Here is a 26,086-nt window from a genome sequence, read left to right on the forward strand (position 1 = left end):
AACCAAACACTGGGAATGAAACTTTGATTGTGTGATAACATAGACACAATAAATCAAATCTTTGACCCAGTAAGACAGAAAATAAAGTCTAATTTATTTGCTGCTCTTTATGTAGCCAAGAAAATTAAAAGCTTAAACTTCAATATAATCTGCAATTAGGAAGTGGAGTGTGGGAAAGAGGTTGGTTTAAAGAACAGCAAGGTGTAGGATACTGTTTTTAAAAAACCCTGCAATTCTAAAGACATTTAAGTTATAATTCTCATGCTGTTTCCACCTAATGTAGTCCCACTTATTTGTACAGGATTACTCCAGACAAAATATTTGAATGGAGTATAATTCTTTCAAAATGTGTTTTCTTTTGTAATTTTGGTTTTAAATACAGAATCCCAGTAAAGCTGAAGTAAATGAATTTAAGCCAGTTGACATGGTCTTCTAAAACATATTTACTTGGAATAGATTTCTTTGAAATTATTAGAACAGATTTTCAGAAACCTGTGCTGGGTATACTGTGATATAAATCAGTTTAAATTCCAAGTGGTTTAAACCAAAGCCCAGAACAGATAACATGTATATTCATAAAATGAATAAAAGAGATTATAGTACAAAAGAGACTCTGTAGACATGTGTGCTCCAAGTTTGGTCCTTTGTTTCACAGAATATCATGTGAGACTCTGGCAAGTTGTTCCTAGAAGGCTATAATTAACTAATGGTGTAGCTTCATTATGATAAGTCTGCAAGGAGAAAGTACTGGCAAATATGACCTGTAGCAAAATATTCTAGTACAGTACAGAGTTCTGTGCCCAGGGCTCCAGCAACGTCTTCTACTCCCCTTCTGTCCCTGGTTTCCTAATTGCCCAACAGATACCATTCAGTGTTCACTGAGCAGGTTTAGTTCTTCTTGGATAATTGGTGCACCCTGAAGTGTTGTTTAACTGTAAAGATGTTTTGTAGTTGTCCAAACTTTGAGATTTTTCCAAGCTTTTGACACTGATACATTCTTATCCTGGAGAGACAGACCATATCTGCCCAAGTGAGTAGTAGCACTCAGAAAATGAATTCACCTTTAGTATACAGGGCCTATCTATGGAGATGAACTGCAAGTTTTCCTAACAATTTAAGTGAGATGAGGACTGCACTCAATACTAAAAATTTTCATACATAGTTCCATCTGTACACCTTTTTAAATACTTTTTAATGAAGGTACATAGATATAAGTGCTCTATTATACAGAACTTTAAGTTTACATTATGAAAGTTTACTGTGCTAGTTGTTAAAAGTAAATGGTGTTTTGCAGTTAAATATAAACCTTTTGCCCCAGATCCAATGCTTCTTCATCACTGTAGGTAGACTGATGTACACATCTGTTGTTCTGATTCCACACAAATCTGCATTTTCCGTATCTGCTTATAGAGGCATTTGCCTAAGGAGATGGGGTTCAAACAACTCTTTCTGTACACTCTGAGACTTCTTCAGGGTTGAATGACTGCATGAAACAAGATTTCAAACATAAAAGTAATTTACATATTATGACTTAATCTACATATAGGTAATAAACACACATTTGAATCACATCCAACAGGATATGTGTTTTCCAAAATATGTCAGAGTTTCAGATGTTATATCCACTTAGTGGAGTACAAGTCACACTAAACTCAATAGCAATTATTTTTTACTTGACAAGCATAAGACCTACTGCATATTTTTATAGTGTGTGTGTGCATGCCTAACTATGCCCATTTACTCAGATGAAAAACGCGTTAAGTTTAGTGGGGCTTACTCCCTAATAAATGTACAAGGGCTGAATGATTTGTAGAAATGCATATAAGCTGTCATTATACTAGAAAGAAAGAGATCCCACAGTTCTAATTGGATTCTAAAACGCCACCATGCATTTCAACATAAAACATTTTACATTGCAACCCAATACATGCCCACACAGGTGCCACAAAGTTTAGTCTGAAATAAGAGGTCATAGGATTGCAGCCTTAATATGCTCTAAGTCAAGAATGGGTGGCCTCAAGGAGTCATTTTTTAGATTTCCTGCAATCTGAGGGCTGCATTCCCTTTTTAAAAAAAATAATGTGGCTTTTTGTCAACAGAAATATCGGCTTAAAGCAGGTTTCTTCTAGCTTCTGAGAAGGCAGGATACACATCAAATAAACAAGTAAATAACTTTAACTTCAAGGGGGAAAACATCTTTTGCACCTTCCAGTGGACAAAGAATTTCTTTTTTAAAACGGGAATGCAAGGGTCTGTGATACCAAGGGGCACTCAAAACATGGCAAAATAGCTAAAATGGTCCTGGGGTTGTATGCATTCTGCAGGCCATATATGTCCACCCATCTCTAATAGGTATCAGGAAAACGTGTCATGCAAGTATAGATCAATTATCTATATGCGTGTTATCTAAATCTCAGTTATTTTTATCTCCCCTATGGACTTCATATATTTTAGTTTCAATATAAATAAAATTCAGGGGTTATCCTGATTGCCTTTCAGGAAAAAGTCAAACAGAATATTGTTTGTATGTCTCCAACGTTTATCTAGCTTGTCTCACATTTTATGTGGATGTAATAGTGGGAGAGGATTTTATAATTGGAAAGGTTAAGTGCTCTAACTGCTTTATTTTCTGTCAATAAAAGAAAATATTCATTTAAAGGTTTTTTTTACAGTTTTCATATATAAAAATATTTTTTAAATGACACTGTTTTAAGCACGTACAATTCTAGCTTCAATACATGTACTACTTACTACATTCAGCTGTAGTATACCTGTGGTTGAAGAAAAAGCATAGAACCAGGAGCAAATTATGCATTACATGAAGTTTCATGCAACATACCCCAGCTGACTCTTTCTAATTCAGAAAAATTGCTTCCAAAAGCAATTACAAGAGTAGTAGTGTGGTGCATGTGTGCTTAACCTTTCCCCCTACTGCTGTTTCTTGTTGCTGTCCCTACTAAGTTCCAAATACAAATTTAAAATTTCATGTGGAAGAACCAATGTGGTAGCTGATTTAGAGTAAAAAAAGGTTAAGAAATTTCCCCCTGCAAACACACCATCAAAATAATATACATATCTAATTTGGTCTAAATTATGATAAACAACTAATATGATACAAAATTGTAACAACCTTAATCACAATTTTGCCCTGTAACATGGAATATAGAAAGGAACAACTTCAGAAATAATTCTTGCTCCTGTATCAACAGAAATCAAAGCATTAGGCCCTGTATGCTATCTTATGGCTTTGCTTTTAATATTTTTAGTGGCTAAAGCTTTATTCACTTTTGAGTGAACCTTAGCTTTCTAAAAAGTGCACTTCCAGCTTCTCACGTGTACAAAACATTAGACATTTTATACACTGATGCACAGTTGAAATTGGACCCCAAGGGTGCTTGACAGAGAACATACCTCATTCTTTCCATAACTCTGTTCTCTTCATAGTTTGTTCGCTGGGTTTCTTTACTATAAGAAGATTTGTGTGCCTCAGATAAAATAGCGAAGTTTGGTCTTTCTTTGGCCATGGGGAAGTAGTAAACAGGAAAATGGGTATGTTCCCAGTCATTATCTTCTGCAGAGTGCAAAGATATGAAAACATTTATTATTCAGAAAACTCTTCCAAAGTAAATGGGGAAACATCGGAGACTGTGTAATAAATAGGTGAAGTGGAAAAGAACTTTTCAAACCATGTGTGTGCTCTCTGCTGTCAAGTTGAAACCAACTTATAGTGACCCTAATAGTGCTCTCGAGGTAAGTGAGTCTCCATGACCGAGCAGGGATTCAAACCCTGTTCTCCAGAGTTCTAAACCACCACTCTATCTACTACACCACAACTGGGAATCCCAATGGTATAACAGTGTCTGAAAAAAAGAGTTCACTTTCGCTACCCCTCTGCCAAAGCTATCCTGAAGTTGCTCAGCATTAAGCCACTTAATAATATCGGAAATTCAAAATTTTATAATTTTTAAATAAGTGATGCAGTGCATCAGTGATGGTATACCAGAGTCTGGTTTTTAATTTTGTTTTTTTACATCCCCTGATCCTCCGGCAAGGAGCAGAAGAACTGTTCAATTTATAGCAAGTTCTTATTCATCTGCTTGTAAATTGTTATTAAATTATGATAACTTTTTAAAATATTACACAAAAAGACTTTTGAAGTGGTCAACAATCACGTTTCAAACAGTATTGGCCCTACAGTTATCCACTCGTGTTTCCCTTCACTAAATATGTTCTTCTCTTAATGTTGATCCTATAAATCAAGTGTGAGCCACATGTGGGCTATAGGCCATATGCAACCGCCAGGGGCCTAAATGTGGCTCCCAGCATCCTCACATTCTCATTTTTTTAAAGTTTGGGAAAAAAATGTTATAAAAACCCCATTGTGCTTTCATGAGGACATTTTTGTCTTGCTTTGAGGGCCCTCCAGCACATCTATCCTCTAGATCGCTAAAGTTTGCAATGGGGCTTTTCAGGAGAAAAAAACATTTTTGTAAGAAAAATGCTTTAGGGTGCTTTACATTACTGGAGCTGCCTTTCAAGAACCAGAGATGCAACTCCTGTACCTCTGGAGGCTGCCTACCCCTGCTGCATATGATCATGAAAACATATCTTATTTACCAAAATGTGAGAATGATGAATGGTCATTTGTCATGCTTTCTGCCCTGTTCTTCTTCCTGGCATCTCTGGATGCTTTCCAGTTCATCAAGAATTGTCTTTCCATTTCTTTTATCTCTTTTCCATCAAGGGATTCTGAGGAGAAAATGTTATAACATGTGAGTCAACAAAATAGGAGTTTACTATTGAGTAACACTCTCCTTTCCTCAGTGTAGTTCCTAAGAAGGACACAGAGAAATTTTGTCTCTAGAACCATTGTTCATTTGCCAACAGTGCTGTTACTATTAATTGTCTCTCTGATCTTTGTCCGGTATAATGCTAGAATCCAGTTCTGCATTAGAGCAGGTGCATGATGGAGGTAGATTTTTGAAAAGACAGACATGTAAATGTGGGACAACCACTTCATCAAGGACAAATAGGTACAATGGAAAAATAAACTTTGTTCAAAAGAAAAATGGTATAAAAAGTACAAAAGAAATATGCAATTAGAATCTCTCCCCATCTCTAGTATAATAGTATGTTGTATTTGCTACCTATAGTCCAGTAGCAAAGAAAGCAAGACCAGTGGAGACAAGTCTAACTGCTTCAGTTTATGGAACAAACATGTTTAGCATAGAGTGAAGTGTGGCTCTGATAGTCCCCAAATTTTGACCAAAAAAAAGGACACTATGCACTCTCTGAGGGTGTAAGGGGCACTTCTGATATGATTTGCCCCCTACAACTTGTTTTAGGCCTGGAGGTGCTTTCTAAAAACTGGAAGTGTCATCCCATCTTTTCCCTATTCATCCTTCAAGCTACCTGGATGATGGTTAGCCTAACGTTGGACCCCCTACTTACTTGGGATCTGCTTTGTGTTACCTTGTGGAGGGAAGTGAGGCAAATGACTCATTGTAATACATTTTAGTGGCAGGACTAGTGGCCCAAGAGACTGAAGGCTGATTCAGATCAAGATGGAAGGTTGCTTTTCTGGTCTGCTCCTGGGGCATTCAGAGGTGTTTCACATGAAGCTTCAGTTATTGCTGTTGCTGATGTCCTGCAGCCGCCCTCTCAGATTGTTTTACTAGTTACTATGCATGGAAGTTAGCATATGGTTTACAGGCTAAATGGGTACCTGCATGATTGGACTCTGCATTGTCATTCTTTTATGTTCCATAAATGTGAACCTTACTCTCATGAAGGCCTAATTCCTCCCAGTGAACTCTTAATTTGCAGAGGAGCCATCCCATTGGTATGTCTGGCTAAATTAGAGCTAGCTGGACTTGCTTATATCCTTGAGGAATGTAAGTACCTAACAAAAGTTAGTAATCTAATGAAACTTTGTTTCTGCTCTTATTCTTTGTATGTATTCATTTTGTATTTAATAATCAATTTAAATTATAGATTTATTTTTCTGCAAAATAGATTTGTCTTTTTTGTTTACGTGACAGTGCTCGCATCTGTAAGAGATATGATGCATGTTAAGGAAATTTAATGTATGAGTTAGAGATATATATTTTTTTTTGCAATAGTAGGGCATTCCAGAGATACGTTATCTTACCAAGAGATTTTGACTGCAGTATAACCCTGTCCCGATACTTTGGCTTGTGACAAACAGGGTTCCCATTCAATTCTATTTTGTATATCTTGGTCCATACACCCAGAACAAACTCCAAGTCCTAAGAATATCAGATAAAAGTAAACCAATATTTGTGCTTATTAAGCCCCAATACTATAACTAATCAAATTCATAATGCTATTTATTATAGAAAATGTTAACTATCCTGATAGTTTACGTAGATACTTTTACCAACTTAAGCAACATGATGGCACTCTCATACATCTTACATTAAAAAACATATTTGATGAAAAAGTGAGAATTCTACTGAGCATATTATACACAATAATGTTATGAAACACTATTAAAAAGGGTTTAAAAGATTTTTTAAAAAATAACCTCCCTGTGATTTTGAGCAACATCTCCATTTCCACTATTGTTGCCAAAGTAATATATAAAATATGGCCCAGAATGCAGAAACTGAATCAATCAAAGTTTGTACCTTTCTGGTTCCAGACACAAAGCAAAACTAAGCAGAATATTATTTTAAAGGCAAAGTAAAATCTGACCAGTTCCACTGCTTACTACTACTACTACTACTACTACTACTACTACTACTACTACTACTACTACTACTACTACTACTACTACTACTACTACTACCACTACCACTACCACTACCACTACCACTACCACTACCACTACCACCACATTATTATGATTAATATGGCCTTTTCAATATACATAATCCTTCCACCATGCATGCCAAAGAGCACAGACCTATTTGGTCATGGGAAAAGCACAAGAAGTAGAGAATCCTTTCATATATATGCAGAGGTGAATGTGCAAGTATATGCACAGCAAGAAGGACTAGCTATGGCCCCCAAAGTTTCACCATTATGTCCCATTTGCTGAGAAGATAATAAATATTTTTCCTCCACATCTGTGATTCTCTTGGTATACACTAGGAAGAGAAGAAGACTCTATCTTACATTTGCCTGTCTTTAATATGGGTTGATTTTTGATTGTGAAAGACAGTATGACATACAGCATTTTTTATATGAGAAAAGTAATATTAATTGTATAGGCAGACTTGGATATTCTTCTGAAGCTTCAGATGCTTCTCAGCTTTTGGAAAAAGAGTGGTGCCATTCTCTCTGACTATGGCTAATACCAACAGTGTACAGAAATAACCAGATGTTTCCTTACTGCCACCGAGAAGCGTCTAAATTTTCATTTGCATTAATCTTTATTTCATTAATTATGTCCTTAAAATGTTGTGACATATCAATATCTTTATATTGGCGTGAATCCTGAAAAGTGCCAGCGGCAGGTGATTAGCAGAAGGTGACTTTTCTGCCCACCCACACTCCTCTCTTAAGGGCTGGGAAACTTTCCTGAACAGGGTGGGCTGTGGCGTGGAACGTTGAGCAGGAACTACAGAAAATTAGTTGGGGCACCTTTCATGAGGTATGTTCTGTTTCTGTAACATTAACCCCAAATAACAGTTTAACTGGTTCTTACTCATAGAATAGTACAGTATTCCATACTACTGTTAAGTAATATATGCCCAGTAGATAAAAGTGGCAATACTGTAATTCTCATTTATTAAAAAATCTGTCAATATATTTTCTAACTTTAAACTTTAAGATTTGAATTGCATATATAAGCCAGTTTGTCATTCATTTTGAAAATCAAAAGTATGTGAAACGGCATTTTGTCACATTCAACCCTTGTTAATCCTGCCTCTCTACCTCTATATAATCCTTGGGCTATAGACTTGTTTTAAATTTCTTTCTCTCTTTTGTGTGTGTGTGTGTGTGTGTGTGTGTAGCAGCAGCTTTAATCAACATTATAATACAAAGGGGAACAGTACAAACATTAATCTAACTACAGCAGATTTTGAAATGCAAAACAGCTTATATTTCTTGGAACCTTGAAGAGTATATAGTTATACTTTGATGAATGTACACACAGAATTTTGTAGATTTTTGTTGACTGCTACTCAGTTGATAAATGATCCAGAACATGCTCCCACTAGTGTATGTTTATCTAGGAATGTACTAATCCCATGTTGAAATATGATTACCCTTTGGATATGCTCTAGTTGTTCATTGCTTTCCTGTCCCTAATAAAGTGCTTTCACTTTACAGCCTTTCAATAACCTATACCAAAGGGGCTAGACACTTTTTTGGTCAGTCTCTGTTTGATAAATGATCGTGTCATGGTATCACTTAGAGGTCTGCTAGAAAATACTAAAGAGCAAATTATATTCTAGACACACAGGGTGGTGGTGACGGTAGCAAAAGCCTCCGATGACATCCCCAGTCCTGGCTGTAGCCTTCTTCCCAATTAATGACAGTCATTTAAGAACCTGCCTTTGACGAGTATTCTCCAATTTTTATCGGCTGTGTCTAGCTCAAGTGCCCTAACTACACCCGTAGACATCCATTTGTCATAATTTTGACGGTCTGCCGTTATCTCTTTCTGAAAATCTATATTTTTTCTCTTGTTCCTGACTGAATTTTGAAGTGAAAGAATTCATCTTTTTGATGTGTTGTTGTCATAATCAATAATGGTGAAAGGTTGAATAAATTAAAGATTTCCAACTGTATCCTCGGAACATTGAATCAGCTCACACAGTTCTAAAATAAACATTTTGTAGTGCTGCTGATAAGAAGACTTGAACCTATAGGCCAAGAGTGGGAATAAAGGATTGGTCCCAGAGGTCAGGAATTGACATTGTCTCCTGGGACTAATCCAGAAAGCCTGATAACACAAGGCAGAGCCTTCCCCTGTAGACATGGTCCCTAATACAATGCAAGCCTACCCAGTGTGCCATTCTACATAAAGACAAAAGGGCACAAAGAAAGACAGATGCCCATTGAACATCCTTCTAATTGGGAAGACAAGTGGCAGGTGAAAGACTCAGCCCCTGCAGGGGCTCCTCCAGGTGATGGTTCTATCGTACTCTTGGTTCATGTTACTCTGATAAAGATAACAAAAGGTGGGTGAATGAACTCAGATCGGACTAAATATACATCTTTTTTTTTAAAGTGTCTTTAATAGTCTGAACCACTGTATGTGTTGTATAGTCTTGATTTCACATACATGTACACATACATAGTTACACTGACTTTCACATTTTATCTACTGGAAATCTCATGTACCAGATTGTTAACTTATGAAAGTATGTTTAATTGTATATTACTGTTTTGTGCTTAACCATGCAATATTATCAGTAGGTAAATATAAATGTACCAGGTAAATAAAAGTATACAGATATTGGGGTTAATTGGCATTAACAGCCTCATTATTATTATTATTATTATTATTATTATTATTATTATTATTATTATTATTATTATTATTATTATTATTATTATTATTATTATCATCATCATCATCATCATCATCATCATCATCATCATCATCATCATCATTATTATTAATAATAATAATAATAATAATAATAATAATAATAATAATAATAATAATAATAATAATAATAATAATAATAATAATAATAATAATAATAATAATAATAATAATAATAATAATAATAATAATTGTATTTATACCCCGCCTATCTAGTCATTTCGACCACTCTAGGCGGCTTACAACATAAAACATTACAAGTTCAAGAAAAATTTATAACAATTAATTAATTAAATGATTTTGCAATGGGAAAAATACAAAATAAATCAAATAAAGAGAAAAAAAAGGAAAGAGGACAGGAATTAACTGGAAGGGAAGGCCTGCCTATACATCCACGTTTTTAGTTGGTTCTTAAAAGTACCCAGCGAGGGTGCAGCGCGAATCTCCGGAGGTAGGTTATTGCAGAGGCGAGGAGCCACCACCGAGAAGGCCCGGTTTCTAGTTCTTTCCTTCTGGGCCTCCCTCGGCGTCAGGCTCCTCAGCCTCACCTCCTGGCTAGCGCGGGTGACACGGGTAGAGCTAGTTGGGAGTAAATGTTCCACCAAGTATCATTCTCCATTAATTGATAAATTTCCCTCAGAAAGATTTTAATCTGAGGTGAAAACACCATAAATGATATGGGAAATGGAATCACTTAGGACACAGAAAAGTTGAGGTATGTTCATACACACATTAACTTTGAATTACCCATCCAAACAGTGAATTAAAATACAGAGAAACTGTCAGTCATCTTAATTTTCTTTAAGAAAATCTACCATTCCCACATTTTTACAATTACCTTTATATGGTGAAGTTGATTGTCAACAGCGATGAGGTGGGAGATGTTTTCCAGAATCGCTAAATCACTCAGTTCATCAATATTATTATTGCTGATATTCAAAACTGATAAAGACCTCTGCAGGAAAAAAAACCCACAAGCGGTTACCCAGAAGAAAATCAAAGGTCAGTTGCTGTACCATTTTGTGCAGTTACTTCAGAACAAGTGTGACTGAACTTGGATATATTTTTGAGAAAATGTGCATAGCATTACAATGGACAATCAACACCCCATTTTATCAGTCTCCAATAGTTGCATTTCTCTTTCTTAATTAAAGAATAGTAGTAATTGAGTACGAAAAAAGAGAGATACAAAGAAATTCTGGGGGAAAAAACAATAATATAAAAGTATACCACAATTTATTTTGAAAATGTGGGACAAAAATAGAAAAGATGCTAACTAATTTTCAAATGGAAATGCAGACAGGTTGATTGTCTTGAGTGAAGTAGCATACACTGGGCAAAATCCTATCTGTGCAGTTCTGCCAGTACAAACCAGATCCAGGCTCAGGAAATAATGATTTAAACTAATTGAAAGCTTCCTGTCCTGCCCTTTCAGATTCTGATGTTCCCATGGGCTCTCATTTGCTGATTCAGCAGCATTTTTTAAAAAAAAAAAACTATTAAAGGCTCCTTCCATCTTGAGACTTCCAAAGACTTTCACAGGGCAAAAGGGATCTCTAGGGAGAGGTGCGAGAGATAGGAAGGTTTTGATTCATTTAAAATGAGTACTGCAGACACCCAGATCCAGTTTACACCAACAAAACTATGTTGACAGGATTTTGCCGAATTATTTATTCCTTTTTCCTTTTTGTCTTTCAGTGGCCTACAAACAATTGGAATACTTGTTACAATAAAAATAATTACTATTATGTTCCACATATGTATTTGCTAAAGGGGTGGGGGGAGGAAATTGCATTCTTGCTCTTCCCCAGTTAAAGACTGAACATTAAAGTGGCCAAAGTTGTTGCATAGTATTTTTGAAGTAATCTTGCACATACCGTATAGGAAAAAATCAAAATACGTAGCTGTGTGGTCCCTGTGGAGAAGCAGAAATCTGAGCTGGGTGATACCTTTACTTGATAAGTAAGATATTTACAGTCAAGGTGTCAAGGCATCTACTTCCTGTATTTCTCTGTAGACAAAAGCTTTGGCTTTCAGGCAATCTAGTTGAATGATGAAACTCAACCACTTCCTTAGTTGACATAAAGTCTTGTTCCTTGCTGTAAGTTAGTGGTTCCTAACTTTGGGTCCTCAGATGTTCATGGACTACAACACTGAGAATTCTTGGCCAGCACAGCTAGTTGTGAAGACTTTTGGGAGTTTTAATCCAAGAATATCTGGAGTCTGAAGTTTAGGAACTACTGCTCTAAGCCAAAAGACAGTGGCAATTGCCTCACCAAGATCCACAGATAGTTTGGATACATTTTTGTCTGCAAGAAGGACTGTAAAGTGGTACCTTGTTTTCCATTGCACCTGTAGTCTTAATTTTCTTTTGCCAGCAATCTAATTTCAAATATTAGAGCTATTCTGTCTAGCCAAATCTTTTGAATGATGTGCCTCGTGGCGCAGTGGTTAAACCAATGTACTGCAGCCAAAACTGTGCTCACAACCTAGGGTTCAATCCCAGGTAGCCGGCTCAAGGTTGACTCAGCCTTCTATCCTTCCGAGGTCAGTAAAATGAGTACCTAGCTTGCTGGGGGGGGCAATGTGTAGCCTGCATAATTAACTTGTAAACCGCCCAGAGAGTGCTTGAAGTGCTATGGGGCGGTATATAAGCAGCACACTTTGCTTTGCTTTTCCTCCCAAATTTTATACCATCTGTGCCTGATGAAAACTTTTGAAAGACGTGAAAGTTTACACAGTTTACAATTTTTTTGGTGATCCAATTAAAGTACTTCCTGACCCAAAGTTTTGTTTCCACATATGGATTAACAACTGAGAAATTAGAAAACTCTTAAATCATTTCTTTAAAATGATGGTTGTGCCACACTGGTGAATTTAAAGGAAAAAGAATAACCACGTTTTCAGTGTCCAAATGTAGCCTGCAGGGACAGTTCTTACTTACGAAAGGCAACTACAGAGAGCCAGGAGAGAATGTTGGACTAGGACTTGGGACCGGGTTCAAATTCCTGCTTGATCATGAAAAGTCGCTGATTAAAACTACCGTATTTTTCCGTGTATAAAATGACACTTTTAACTTAAATAATTAGACAAAAAATTGAGGGTCATTTTATACACGGAAGGCAGCATCTTTCCCTGCCTTTTGTGAAGCCACAGGGTAAACCCATGGGGCTTAGGAAATGGGTAACGCAGCCGTGAAAGGGCAGCACACTTGTGCCCCTTTGATCCTGAAGCCCTTTCATGGCTGCTTCAGGACCAAAGGGGTGCGATTGTGCCAATTTTCAAATTTTCTAATTTGGGGGTTAGAAAAGGGGGAGTTGTCTTATACATTGGGTCGTCTTATAATCAGAAAAATATGGCACTCAAATATCCCATATGCTTCAAAAACCATAAGGCAGAAATAACTAGACAGTGCATAACATACATAGATAGGCAACTATAATCAGATACTGTTTGTGGTCTGGTTTTGTTATTTTAATTTTTCATGAGCAGAAAAATTGGGTTTAATTTTTCATGAGCAGAAAAATTGGGACTTGAGAGTCAAAATACACAAACAGGCAGCTCCCCCACAATTGGAAGCACCTCCACAATTAGAGGCACCTGTAGCAAAGCTGCCAGTTTGCCCGTTATAGTCTTGAGCAAAGACAGAGAAAATACAGAAGTGCTACTGATAATGCAGGTGCAAGTAAGGGTCTGTCCAGACATGGGAATTTGAAGTGATTGTAGTTTGTGCTTAAAAGATTCTTATCTTTAGTGAGATCTATTATATCTCTCATTTGAATGATCTTTCTGTTCACATGTCTTTAAAAGCCAATTAAAAACATGGCTGTTTAGGCAGGCCTTCCCTCCGGCTATTATTTGATTTATTTTTGTTTTCCATCTTGAACGATTATTTATTTTATTTTTGGATGTTGATATTATTTTAATTGTCTTTGTTGTGTTTGATGTATGCCGCTCAGAGTAGTTGAAACGACTAGATGGGCAGGATAGAAATCTAATAAATAAATAAATATAAACTTATTCTCCCATGAGAAGGATCCACATAGGTCTTTGGATTGCCAGTTTACTCCTGAGTAAGTTTTACCTGGCTTACGGTTTACCCAGTTTACTCACAAGTAAGGAGGCAGCAGTGATGTGGCAAGGTCACAGTGGTACCACTACGAGGGGAAAACTTGGGGGTGAAGTTTGGGGAGATGGAAGGGGCTTATCTGCAGCTGTGACTTTTCCCCATCTTTCACTTCATCTGGGGCTCTGCTGCCTTGTGGGGGTGGTGCCCAGGGAGGTGGCATAGCCTTTTCCCTGCCTTTTCTCAAGGCCATCATTCAGCACGCTGCAGTGACTTTGTTTTTTCCTTTCCTTTCCTTTTTTTCTTTTTGTTTGTTTTGTTGTTGTTAAATAAAACAAATGGCTTATTAAAATAGTAATGCATCAACCTTGCATGGTATTATACAGTAATTGTGTTGTGTTAGTTAGGAAAATATTCTTTAAAAAGAAGAGAGGGTTTCTCCATCCTCCCTTCTGAGGTCACAACCCACCGAATGTGTCACACGGTTGTCACCTCATATAAAAACACCCACATCTCCATTTGGGTGCAAAGTAACCAGCCATACAGGTTACACAATGGGATAAACGGAATTGTACTGCATTGTCTCCCACAAAAGCCAGAAGCTCTCGAGATTTGCCAGAACGGAGTGGGAAAAGTCTTAAAGAGGCAGAATGGATTAAGTGGGAATACATGTGGATGCCATAATTTGGTATGAACCACACTAAACACATTCCAAATAGTGAGCTGTATACCTCTCTGGACAGGCCCTTAGTTTGGACTATTATTAATGGCTCTGCAGTGTGCGATCCGCTAGACAGCCTTCGACCTTGCAACGAGGCTTGTTCTTCCACCTCCTGCCAGGAGTGGCGAGTGGACTGTGCCGCGGAGCCATTGGTAGAATCATGCCATCCACATCCATGGCAGATTGGTGAGTGGACTGTCTGGCCCCATGGGGCTGGACCCTTGTTAATGACACCTGTGCGGGGATATTCGTATTCATCTACAAATATGAATCCCCCATCTCTAATTATTAATGTTAGATTTTGGTGAATTTCCAGACTAATACATGTGCTAATAATGCCAAGTCTGTGAAGCAGTAGTCGTTCAGCTAAATGCTAAAAACATTTAAACAGTCTGTTTTTAACATTACACATGTCTTATTACCCTACCATTTGTTTTCTGAATACAGAAAATATAATAGGTTTTGACTTCTAAACTAAGCATATTTGCTGTGTAAATGCTTTAGATGATAGGAAGTTAATGCAACACAAATGTTTACTAGAACTGCAAAACTGAATAGAAAGTTTTTGAATGTATGTATCGCTATTGGTCATCATAAACGTTAAATATAATTTTAATGAGGCAAATTAAATATCAACCCTATCTAGCTCATGTCATATGACAGCAAAACTCTTTGGAAAATGGAAGTAAAAAAATAGAAAGCATCCACAATCATTCTTGTTGTGAATTTTTCACAATCATCAATGTCACATCACAAGATATCATCCTAATTTAGCGTTCTTACTGCCAGTGAATGAAGACTTCTTGGATCAAACAAGAGCTTTTCCCCTAAGGGAAGCTGCTGGCTTTCAACGTGTAATTCTCTCAGTTCTTCTAAGGTTTCTAAACCTTCCACTACAGTGATGTAATTGCCACCTAGATACCTGGGAAGAGGACAATATGAAAAAATATGTCAGTTTTACAGTTTGATTGAAAAATACAGATTCACAATTTCTAAAAGTAAAAAGCGTATTTTATTATTATTGAATAGCAAACCAGTAGCAAAAGAGTAATGTTAGAATGCCCGTGTTTGCAAGATTAGAGGGTTTTTTCTGTGTATTGTTTTGTCTTCAGTGGCTTCTCCATTTTCTTCTTTGACTGAATAACAAAAGTAATAGATCAACGCCAGAATCTGCCAGTGTCAGAGGAACAGTTCTACTCTCAGAAGGACTCTTTGCCGAATATGGAAGATCCTCTCCTTCTTCCTTGTACCACAGCTTACCCTTTTTTGGCAGAATCCTTCAACACCTATTGTAATATCTGAACGGAGCTGGAGGGGTCAGCTCCTTTCAAGTATTCTGTCTCTGCTTTGAAAAGGAGAGGTTGGAGTAATATGCTTCTGGAAGCTCAGATGTCCAGGTTCACTAAATGTGCGCCCAACCCAATGGATTAAAACAACTCTCTCCTCAAAACAAATCTAACAGGGCTTCCTACCAAGAAAATTTATTTAGAATTAGGGGACCTGCCCAACACTTCTACTGGTGGAGGTAGACTACAACTCATGCAAGGCAATCGCTATATCTTCTGCAGACCCTTTTCAGTACCATAAAAACGTGTTCAACAAGAGTTGTACACTGTAAGACAGTGGCACCTGTTGGTGGTTACATAGGTTTTAGCCCCAAATGAGGATATTTTAAAGCAGGAACTTAGCAGGATAGAACATAGCCTATATGATATTTAGTGTTTACTGTACGGACTCTAATTATAAGCTGTTAGAGAAATGTGTTTCAGATATTACCATTTACTAATTTCAGGCATAATCCAGGCAAAATTATAATATAAAATACATAAAATGAACTATTCTACAGTTTGTACAATAAATTATCCTATTTGGTCCTGACTAGCATACTTTGTGTACTTTCCTACTGTGTTTTTTGTACCAATTTAAACATAATGCACACTGAGGAAAAAAATGATTTTTTTTACTTACAATTTTTCAAGTTTTATTAATGATGCTAGGTTTTCAATCCGTGTAATGCAATTGTTCTGAAGGTACAGGTGTCTTAAGTTTGAAGCAAAGTCCAAGTTATGTATTTGCCTAATTTGGTTATCATACAAGTAAAGAACATTAAGATTTTTACACAAAGAGAGGTCATCCTAAGAGAAAGATTGAAAATGTGTTACTATGTAAAATTCACTCATAAATTACTTCTTCAGCATCTTAATTTTTCTAGATACAAGTTTTTTTTCTACTGCAGGGACTTACATAGACTATGAAGTCTATGTAAGCCATGGTAACCCTACTATCCTTAGCAAATACACTTGTAAATGTATGAATAAATGTTATGTTATTTTATTGATCCAGGTTGAGATTCAAAGAACAGTTTAGCTGGTTCTATTTACGTGGTGGTTAAACCACTGTACTGCAGCCAAAACTGTGCTCACGACCTGGGGTTCAATCCCAGGTAGCGGCTCAAGGTTGACTCAGCCTTCTATCCTTCCGAGGTCGGTAAAATGAGTACCCAGCTTCCGGGGGCGGGGGAGGGCAATGTGTAGCCTGCATAATTAAGTTGTAAACCGCCCAGAGAGTGCTTGAAGCACTATGGGGCGGTATATAAGCAGTATGCTTTGCTTTTATTTCTCAAACATCACCATACAGCACGCTACTTCTGAAAATGAAGACATCTTCCTGAGCACTTTATTTTAGGTTTGCTGTTCAAAGGGCAAAATGCAAACATCCTGCTGAACCAAACTTTTAAGCTCTTTGGATCTCAATTGTGTTTTTCTATTCACAAATACTTTATAATTAAATCAGATAAGTAGCTTGACCAGGTATATGATCTGCAATTAAATGGTACACTTATGGTACTAAACATTGCCATTTTGCAGGTCAATAACTGATAAATATATTTCACAATAATTGTTATAAAGACAGAGTACAGACAGAGTTCTGACTCCTGTCCTCTGAAGATGCCAGCCACAGAGGCTGGCGAAACGTCAGGAAGAACAGCCTTCAGAACATGGCCGAAGAATCCGAAAAATGCACAACAACCGTTAGATCCCAGTCGTGAAAGCCTTCGCGAATACATTGTTGTAAAACTTTCCCTCTTCTCCCTCCCTCTTTTGAAAACTATTAATAGAAATATGCAACAAAAAACACTGGCCACTCAAATAATAAAAAACAACTCATATTCTTATATAAGAGGATACTTACAATTATATCTATATTCTTATTAGATAACTTGAGATGGGTTGTTTTCCTCAAGTGTTGAGCCAAAGACTCATCTTTGCGATTCTTTTGACTGAAGCTTTTACCAATGAGCTCCAGTGTTAATCGAACCATAGTTCCTCAAGAAACTGTGTCTTCCAGTCCAAGTATGGGATACTCAAGTATCCTTCTTATCTCACAGTGCCCTAAAGCAAGCAAGCAAGCAAGCAAGCAAATAAACAATCACTTATGAATTATCTTCATTTTTTTGTAACATTATTTTACAGTCTGTATGGTTTGCTCCCCAACAACCTATTTATTTATTTATTTATTTATTTGATTTTTACTCCGCCCCTCTAGACCATGTCTACTCGGGGCGGCTTACAAAATAAAACAGAACAGTATAAAAATATATAAAATCATAAATTACAATTTCAATTTAAAACAATTAATTTAAAGAGAGGATTACCAAGAGGGAATAGCAAAGAAAAGAAAAAAGGAGAAAGACTTAATTGACTGGAGGGAAGGCCTGCTTGAATAACCAAGTTTTTAACTGGCTTTTAAAAACACCCAGCGAGGGTGCCAGCCGAATTGGAAGGGTGTTGGAAGGGTGTTCCACAGCCGAGGAGCCACCGCCGAGAAGGCCCGGTTTCTAGTTTTTTCCTTCCGGGCCTCTCTCGGCGTCAGACCCCTCAGCCGCCCCTGCTGGCTATGTTGAGTGATTCGGGTAAAAATCAAATCAGATCAAATCAAATCAAATCAAATCAAAACAAAACAAACAAACAAACAAACAAACAAACAAACAAACAAACAACCTATTTATTGTTAGCCATATTCCTTATGAAGTATCTGTGGTAACATATGATGTTCCAAATATTCTGCAGATTATACTAACAGCCTATTTTAGCTAGTTTACTAAGAAGTCAGACTGACACCCAAGTGAAAAATTGTTTGGATCTGCATGTATTTGCAAAGGAACAACCTACAGTTTTGGAAGGAAAAGGAATATTCTTGATGATGGATTAAATAGAAGCAGCAGGAACCAATGGAATCACTCGGGGCTGAAAATGTAGCTCTCCAATTTAGACAATGGAAGATTTGTTCCCTCCCCCTAAACAACAACTGTCAAGACCTGGGGTGTGGGAGATGGTTCCAAGACAAGTCAGTCTTCCAGGTTGACAGCAAAGAGACTCACAGAGACAGTAGGTTCCTTTACCAGCAGTGTATTTACAGACTATCTACGACAGAACTATATACATCAGTCAACAGACTTAATAATACACTTTTCAGTAAATAAATCAACAGCACTTAGTGCTGTAACTTTCCAACACAACACTCCACGCAACATCATAGTGTGCAGCACTTAGTTTGAACAAGCAATCACTGGGCACATCACATGATGTCGACATTAGCTCATGTCCAATACACATTTCATGGACTGCATCAGTGTCATCTGCTGGCTCTGTGACTGCACACCTGTTTTAAGGTGGATGCCTATTAACAAAATTTGGTTCATTTACTAAGAGTAAATTCTTTATTGTGGGTCATAATAGCTAGACAACAACAACAACAACAACAACAACAACAACAACAACAACAACAAACTCTAAAAGCACACGTCCAACTATTGCAATTGCTTGGGTTTTTTTGGGGGGGGTGTCAGCTCCCAAACATCATGGTTTTCATTTTGTTTTTAGAGTAATTCCTCCGCTATTGCGCAATAATACATCTGCACGTTTTATGAAATATCCATATTCTTTTCCTCACCTAATGTTTCACCTTTTGTTGGAAGATCATGGGTCTATGTTTGTGGTAGTTACAAGCATGACATAGGCAACAGCAGTAGTCTACCATTCATATAGCATCAGCAGCTGGTATTCGCATTACCTTTAATCCTAGAGGTAATGGATACTCATTGTGAGTAGTATCCATTAACAGCCTTTTCTTCCATTAAATTCTGTAATAATTAGACTGCAATGCGCAATGCATTCTGTCCTGTGGTAATAATTCAATTAGTTTGAATGTGCACTGTATGCACTATATAAGAGGTACTGCCTTTGATCCAATTGTTCCACCATTTAGCTTCATGGATACTCATGGATTCTCGAGAGAGGCAGAAAATGTATCCTTCACCACTTCCTCCACAATATGCATAATTAATACACCTTTGGCTTGACTTCTTATTCTCTGTTGTAAAATTTGCTGTTGTTGCAGGCTATTGACAACAGAGCTGCATTGTAACACCCCATTTCACCCTCCTCAAACAGTCCTCGAAGATGAACCCATTGTTCCCTCCCTTACTTATTAAAAACAAGGCTTAAAGACCAAGCTGTTTAAAACTGATTTTTAAAAAGCCTTTTTAGTCTATTTTTTATACTATTATGGCTGGTGTTTTTTTAAAATTATCTTTATTTTACTGTTTTAATGTTTTATTCTCTCAATCAACGTATGGAGGATAATTTGGAAATTATACATAACAATTATGTATAAGCCTATTTTAAATATGTGATAAATAAATGTTGTGACCAGGAGCTCATAACAGAATTCCTGACATATTTCTCGTTTCTGCTGGGATGCTACATTATCCACAGGAACACAGGTTTCAGTTTCATTGAAGTTACTCATAATAAATCCAATTTATTTTAACATAAATAAGCATGCTTCATTATACACTGATTTAGCACCGTCAGTCTCAGTTCAGTGCTGCTACAGGTCAACACATTGCATTGATTTCAAATGTGTTTCTGAGTGAACAAGTTATAATTCATATACAGTACTGTAATTCAAATGTGCAGAGAAAACCTATGTGGGTCGGAGGGGTGGGGCACTAGGATAGAATTATTGCCTCCATTCCAGCCCTACTGGAATATTGACCAGGGCAAATTGTTGTATGGAAGATATTCCCTCCTCCACTTTCCCCCAGTGGATCAGTTTTAAAAACAATTTCCCCAGTTAATGCAATGGAAGAAGTTTATAGGCTGGAGCCTTCCCTAGGGACCAAGAGATTCATAGTGACCTCCACCGTTCCTTTTCTCCTTAATATTTGACGGGGTCTTCCACATTTGTGTATTTTCTCTGCAAACTCATCAAATGATAGAAAACAGTGCAAGATAACTTTATTCTTGTATTTAAATGTACAACTCAAACTGACTGTGATCTAAAAATTCTTGTTCCAGGGACTTGTTTATCCTTTAATGGTTTATATTAAAAAATTCATTTTGCACACTGTTCACTCTCAGAGTTAGACCTGCTCACAGCTGTCAGTTTTGCAGGTGTCTAAAGCTGAATGTGTTACTAATTTAGTTAAAAAGAAATTACGAAAATAACTATAATTTTATCCTGAAGATTGGAAGTAAGACAAGTGCTACACAACACTGGACAGTTTTCAGAGTACTTCCATAATAGCAAAAAAGAAAAATATTTTTTAAAGAATGTACATGTATATATAAAATACAGTGGTGCCTCGCTTAACGAGTGCACCGTATAGCGATGTTTCCGTATAGCGATCCCTTTTTCGGGATCGCTATACGGAAACATACCCGATCTTCGCAATGGGGAAAACCCGCATTGCGAAGATCGGGTATTGCGGCGGCCATTTTGGAGCCGCCGAACAGCTGATCGGCGGTTCCAAAATGGCCGCCGGAAGCCCAGAAATGGCTGCCGGCAGCCGTTTTCGTGCCCTGCCCTCGCTTAGCGAAGGCGCGAAAATGGCTGCCAGCACCTGGAATCCTCGCTGAACGGGTAAGTAACGAAGGTATTGGAACGCATTAAACGAAGTTTAATGCGTTCCAATACCTTTCCCCTACCCGTTTAGCGATGATTCCGTATAGCGAGGGTTAATCCGGAACGGATTAACCTCGCTATACGGGGCACCACTGTATTATGAAATTGATTTCATAATACGTGTGTGTCTCTGTGTGCAATATTATATATATGTATGTATATAAAATTATAAAATATATATAAAGTATGTAAAATTATCAAAGCATATTTGCAATTCATTGCTTATAGATTCCAGCTTCAATGGAAGGAATTATATGAATAAACTCTGTATTTGCCATCCTGGTTATTTTCTGCATCTCAGCTTACTGGCAATGCCTACCTCTGAAATAGAACGAATAGAGATGGGAGAATGCGGGACGACAAGCCTCTCTGCCAGGTTGAAAAGTGGCTCACAGATCGCAAGCTCCAGAGTGATAAGAAGGATTCCGGAGCTCGCGGCAGCAACAGAATTGTGGGTGGGCCATCCAGCCCCATGGGGCTGGACCGTCGTTATTGCCAGCTGTATATGAATACCCCCATCTCTAGTAACGAAGTAACTTGTTTTGAACTTTTACAAATAAAGTTTTGCGGTCATGACTTAGAACTGAGTTACCTTTCTGCGAATAACAGCCATGAATGTACTTCCCTACTTTTCAGTGGAATAAGAATAAGTTCTCAACTTTTGGGGGAGGGGATTTGGCAGGAGCAGTGAGAGGTGAAGGAGGAAACCTCCTCACATAGGGTGGCCATCCATCTCCCTTTTCGCCAGTACAGTGGTGCCTTGAGTTAAAAACTTAATTGGTTCCGGAAGATGGTCGTAATTCAAGTTGGTTGTAACTCAAAGCACCATTTCCCATAGGAATGCATTGAAACATGATTAATCCGTTCAGGACAGGGGGAAAAACACACACAAAAAAACACACCACAAAACACTGCAAGACCCATCGGAAACGCAATTAATCCATTCGGGCCAGGGGGGGGACACCAAAAAACACTGCAAGACCCATTGGAAGCGCGATTAATCTTTGTGTGCCAAAAAAAAAAAAAAACCACACACACACCAAAACACACACAGACACACACACACAAAAAAAACACTGCAAGACCCACCTGAACACACCACAACACAGAAACATAACCCCCCAGCCCAAACCCACACTGTAAAACCCTGTACTCACTCAGTACAGGCATTTTAAAAAGCAGAAAGCAGCACCAGGCAGTCCGAAGCCTCCTCTGAACACACACTCTCTAACCGCTGGGATGAAAGAGCTACAAAGAAGCAGCCTCTTCACCGACCAACGGTTAGCAATTTAAATTCCCTGCATTTTCCCCCACCTTTTTTCTAGTTGTAACTCAACGCTCCAGTCGCAAGTCAAAGCAAAATTTTGCGGCCAGAGCTGGTTGTAACTCGGTCACAAGTCAGGACGGTCGTAAATTGAGGCACCACTGTATGCCGATGACACCAAACTCTACCTCGCCTTACCACCTAAATCCAAGGAAGCTGTTTTGGCTCTAGATCAGTGTTTGGTATCAGTAATGGACTGGATGAGGGTGAGTAAATTGAAACTTAATCCAGACAAGGCAGACGTCCTTCTGGTCAGTCAAAAGGCAGATCAAGAAATAGGGATGCAGCCTGTACTGGATGGGGGTTCACTCCCCCTGGAAAAAAAACCCAGGTGTGCAGCTTGGGGATGCTCCTGGATTCATCCATGAGGCTGGATGCCCAAGTCTCAGTGGTGTCCAGGAGTGTGTTTGCATAATTAAAACTAGTGCGCCAGCTACGTCCATTTTTTGAGAGATCTGATCTGGCCACTGTGGATTACTATAACATGCTCTATTTGGGGCTGGTGATGGAAAGTGCCAGGAAACTTCAGTGGATCCAGAATGCAGCAGTCAGATTGCTGACTGGGGCTGGTTACAGGGACCACATAGCAGCTCCTGTTACTGCAGCTCCACTGGCTGCTGATCAGTTTCTGAGAACAATTCAAAGTGCTGGTTTTAACCTATAAAGCCCTAAATGGCCTGGGTCCAAGCATCACAAAGACTGTATCCTCCATTATAAGCTGGCTCAGGTGTTAAGATCACCAGGAGAGGCCTTTCTTCTTGTCCCGCCACCTTTACAGGTGCATCTGAAAACAGCCTTCTCTGTTGCTGCTCCCAGACTTTGGAACTTCTTCCCACAGGAAGCATGGCTGGCTCCATTTTTGCTGTCCTTCTGCAAGCAGGCAAAGACCTTTCTCTTCCGGCAAGCCTTCCCTCAGTAGCTAATGACCTGTGTGGGATTTTTATATGGTTCGTTATGCATTACTGCTTTGACTGGATTTTTATTACTACTTGTGTTTTCCATTTCTCAGAGTGGGAATTGTTTTTCCGTTTTAATATTTGTATACTTTTGTTCTTAGCTTTAATATCGCCTTTTAATGGCATGAGCTGCCGCTTTATACTTACTGTTCTTAGCTTTAAAGATTGTCTTTTAATGATGTTAACCACCACTATATGCTTATTGTTTTCAACTTTAAATATTGTCCTTCAGTGCTGTAACCTGCCTTGGGTCCTTTTTATGGAGAAAGGTGGAGCAAAAATATTTTAAATTAAATAATTAAATAAACAAATAAATAAATAATGTAAATGGTCCAGTTGTTGGAGGTAAATGCCATTGTTCTTTTCCCCTTTGTTGTTGTTACATGTCATCAAGTCACATTTGACTTATTGCTATCCTATGGATGAGTAACCTCCAAAATGTCCAGTCCTCAACAGACCTGCAAACTCAAGGTTCCTTTAGGGAGTCAATCCACCTCATATTTTGTCTTCCTCTTCTCCTAGTGCTTTCAACTTTTCCCAGAACTATTATGTTTTCCAGCGAGTCACGCCTTCCCATGATGTACCCAAATTACGACAGCTTAATAATACTTCCCCCCTGCACCCATGCCCCCCCCACCAAAAGCTGGAAACTTTATCGAGGCAAACAAGCAGGAAAAGTCCTGACTAGCGATGAAAAGAGATTTAGCACACATGCTGAGGGTCAATAGAGATTTAAGATATGAGGGGAAGAAGGGGGCTGCCCGGCGAGATACTCCCTCAGGACTAGCTCCAGTACGGAGGGACTTGTGTTCAAGTTAAAGAAACATGATCTCGGGCTGCCTGTTTGCAACCACGTGCATATTCATTAAGGGACAAGCCACAGCAGCTTCAACAGCACACAAACCGCGTCGCCGTGTTTCTTTTAACTGAGAACCCAACAGGCGTCTGCTAAGCCTCCTCCTGCCAGCATTGACCGGAAGGGGGAGGGGAAAAAACGGTGGGGAGCTTTTATCTACAAAGAAATAGAATCTCACCAGAGGCACGGCGAGACCCAGTCCTCTTTCGCTCTCTCTCCCTCTCCCGCGAATAACGGTCAATCTAACGAGATCCTTGGCAAAGTAACAACCTTGCAATGGGTCTGAGCAAGTCCGTCAAACTGGAGAAACGCTGGGAGCCGGGTTTAGAATCCGTCGGCAGCGTTGCTGTGGAAACCGTGGTTACTGCGAGATCTCACAACAACACCCTGCAAACTCCTCCTATTTCTTTTCAACTTTATGGGAAGTTTAGATGCTTTCCCGGCCTGTGTTATTTCATCTTCTGCATTTCAATAGAAAAGGGTAGGAGAAGCTCCCATTGCGTTCTCCTTCAAGGGATTCTAATTTCTAACCATTTAAGACCATAGCTATTGAAAGAACTAGAGTGCTACTTTCCAATGTTGTTGTTGTTTAGTCGTTAAGTCGTGTCTGACTCTTTATGACCTTCTTTATGGTCCAGCTCTCACTTCCATACATCAGTACAGTACTGGAAAAACCATAGCTTTGACTATGCAGACCTTTGTTGGCAAGCTGATGTCTCTGCATTTTAAGATGCTGTCTAGGTTTGTCATCACTTTCCTCTCATGAAGCAGGCATCTTTTAATTTCGTGGCTGCTGTCACAATCTGCAGTGATGATGGAGCCCAAGAAAGTAAAATCTGTTACTGCCTCCATATCTTCCTTTTCTATTTGCCAGCAGGTGATAGGACCAGTGGCCATGATCTTAGTTTTTTTTTATGTTGAGTTTCAGACCATTTTTGCGCTCTCCTCTTTCACGTTCATTAAGAGGTTCTTTAATTCCTCCTCACTTTCTGCCATCAGAGCAGTATCATCTGCATATCAGCATCATCTGAAGTTGTTGATATTTCTTTCTGCAATCTTAATTCCAGTTTGGGATTTATCCGGTCCTGCCTTTCGCATGCTGTATTCTGCATATAAATTAAATAAGCAAGGAGACAATATGCAGCCTTGTCGTACTCCTTTCCCAATTTTTAACCAATCAGTTGTTCCATATCCAGTTCTAACTGTTGCTTCCTGTCCCACATATGGTAGTTGGAGCATTCTTTGGCACTGCCCTTCTTTGGGATTGGGATGTAGACTGATCTTTTCCAATTCTCTGGCCACTGTTGTGTTTTCCGAACTTGCTGGCATATTGAGTGTAGCACCTTAACAGCGTCATCTTTTAAGATTTTAAATAGTTCAACTGGAATGCCATCACCTCCACTGGCCTTGTTGTTAGCCATGCTTTCTAAGGTCTACTTGACTTCACTCTCCAGGATGTCTGGCTCAGGGTAATCAACCACACTATCTGGGTTGTCCGGGACATCCAGATCTTTGTGGTATAATTCCTCTGTGTATTCTTGCCACCTCTTCTTGATGTCTTCTGCTTCTGTAAGGTCCCTCCCATTTTTGTCCTTTATCATGTTCATCTTTGCACAAAATGTTCCTTTAATATCTCCAATTTTCTTGAACAGATCTCTGGTTTTTCCC

General features: G+C 38.4%; 1 protein-coding gene across 1 annotated transcript; it reads right to left on the bottom strand.

Moving 5' to 3' along the window:
* Positions 1-1,161: 1,161 nt before the first annotated feature.
* PPP1R42 (protein phosphatase 1 regulatory subunit 42) lies at positions 1,162-24,784 on the bottom strand. The gene is made up of 9 exons (XM_020812992.3): positions 24,597-24,784; positions 17,506-17,705; positions 16,282-16,448; positions 15,097-15,235; positions 10,365-10,481; positions 6,152-6,269; positions 4,618-4,749; positions 3,412-3,571; positions 1,162-1,483 (listed from the first exon to the last, which is right to left on the bottom strand). The coding sequence occupies exons 2-9, from the start codon at positions 17,632-17,634 to the stop codon at positions 1,405-1,407; spliced, it is 1,041 nt and encodes a 346-aa protein (XP_020668651.1). The 5' UTR covers positions 17,635-17,705; positions 24,597-24,784; the 3' UTR covers positions 1,162-1,404.
* Positions 24,785-26,086: the final 1,302 nt, after the last annotated feature.

Source organism: Pogona vitticeps, chromosome 4 (genome assembly GCF_051106095.1).
Source record: "Pogona vitticeps strain Pit_001003342236 chromosome 4, PviZW2.1, whole genome shotgun sequence".
Lineage (NCBI taxonomy): Eukaryota > Metazoa > Chordata > Lepidosauria > Squamata > Agamidae > Pogona > Pogona vitticeps.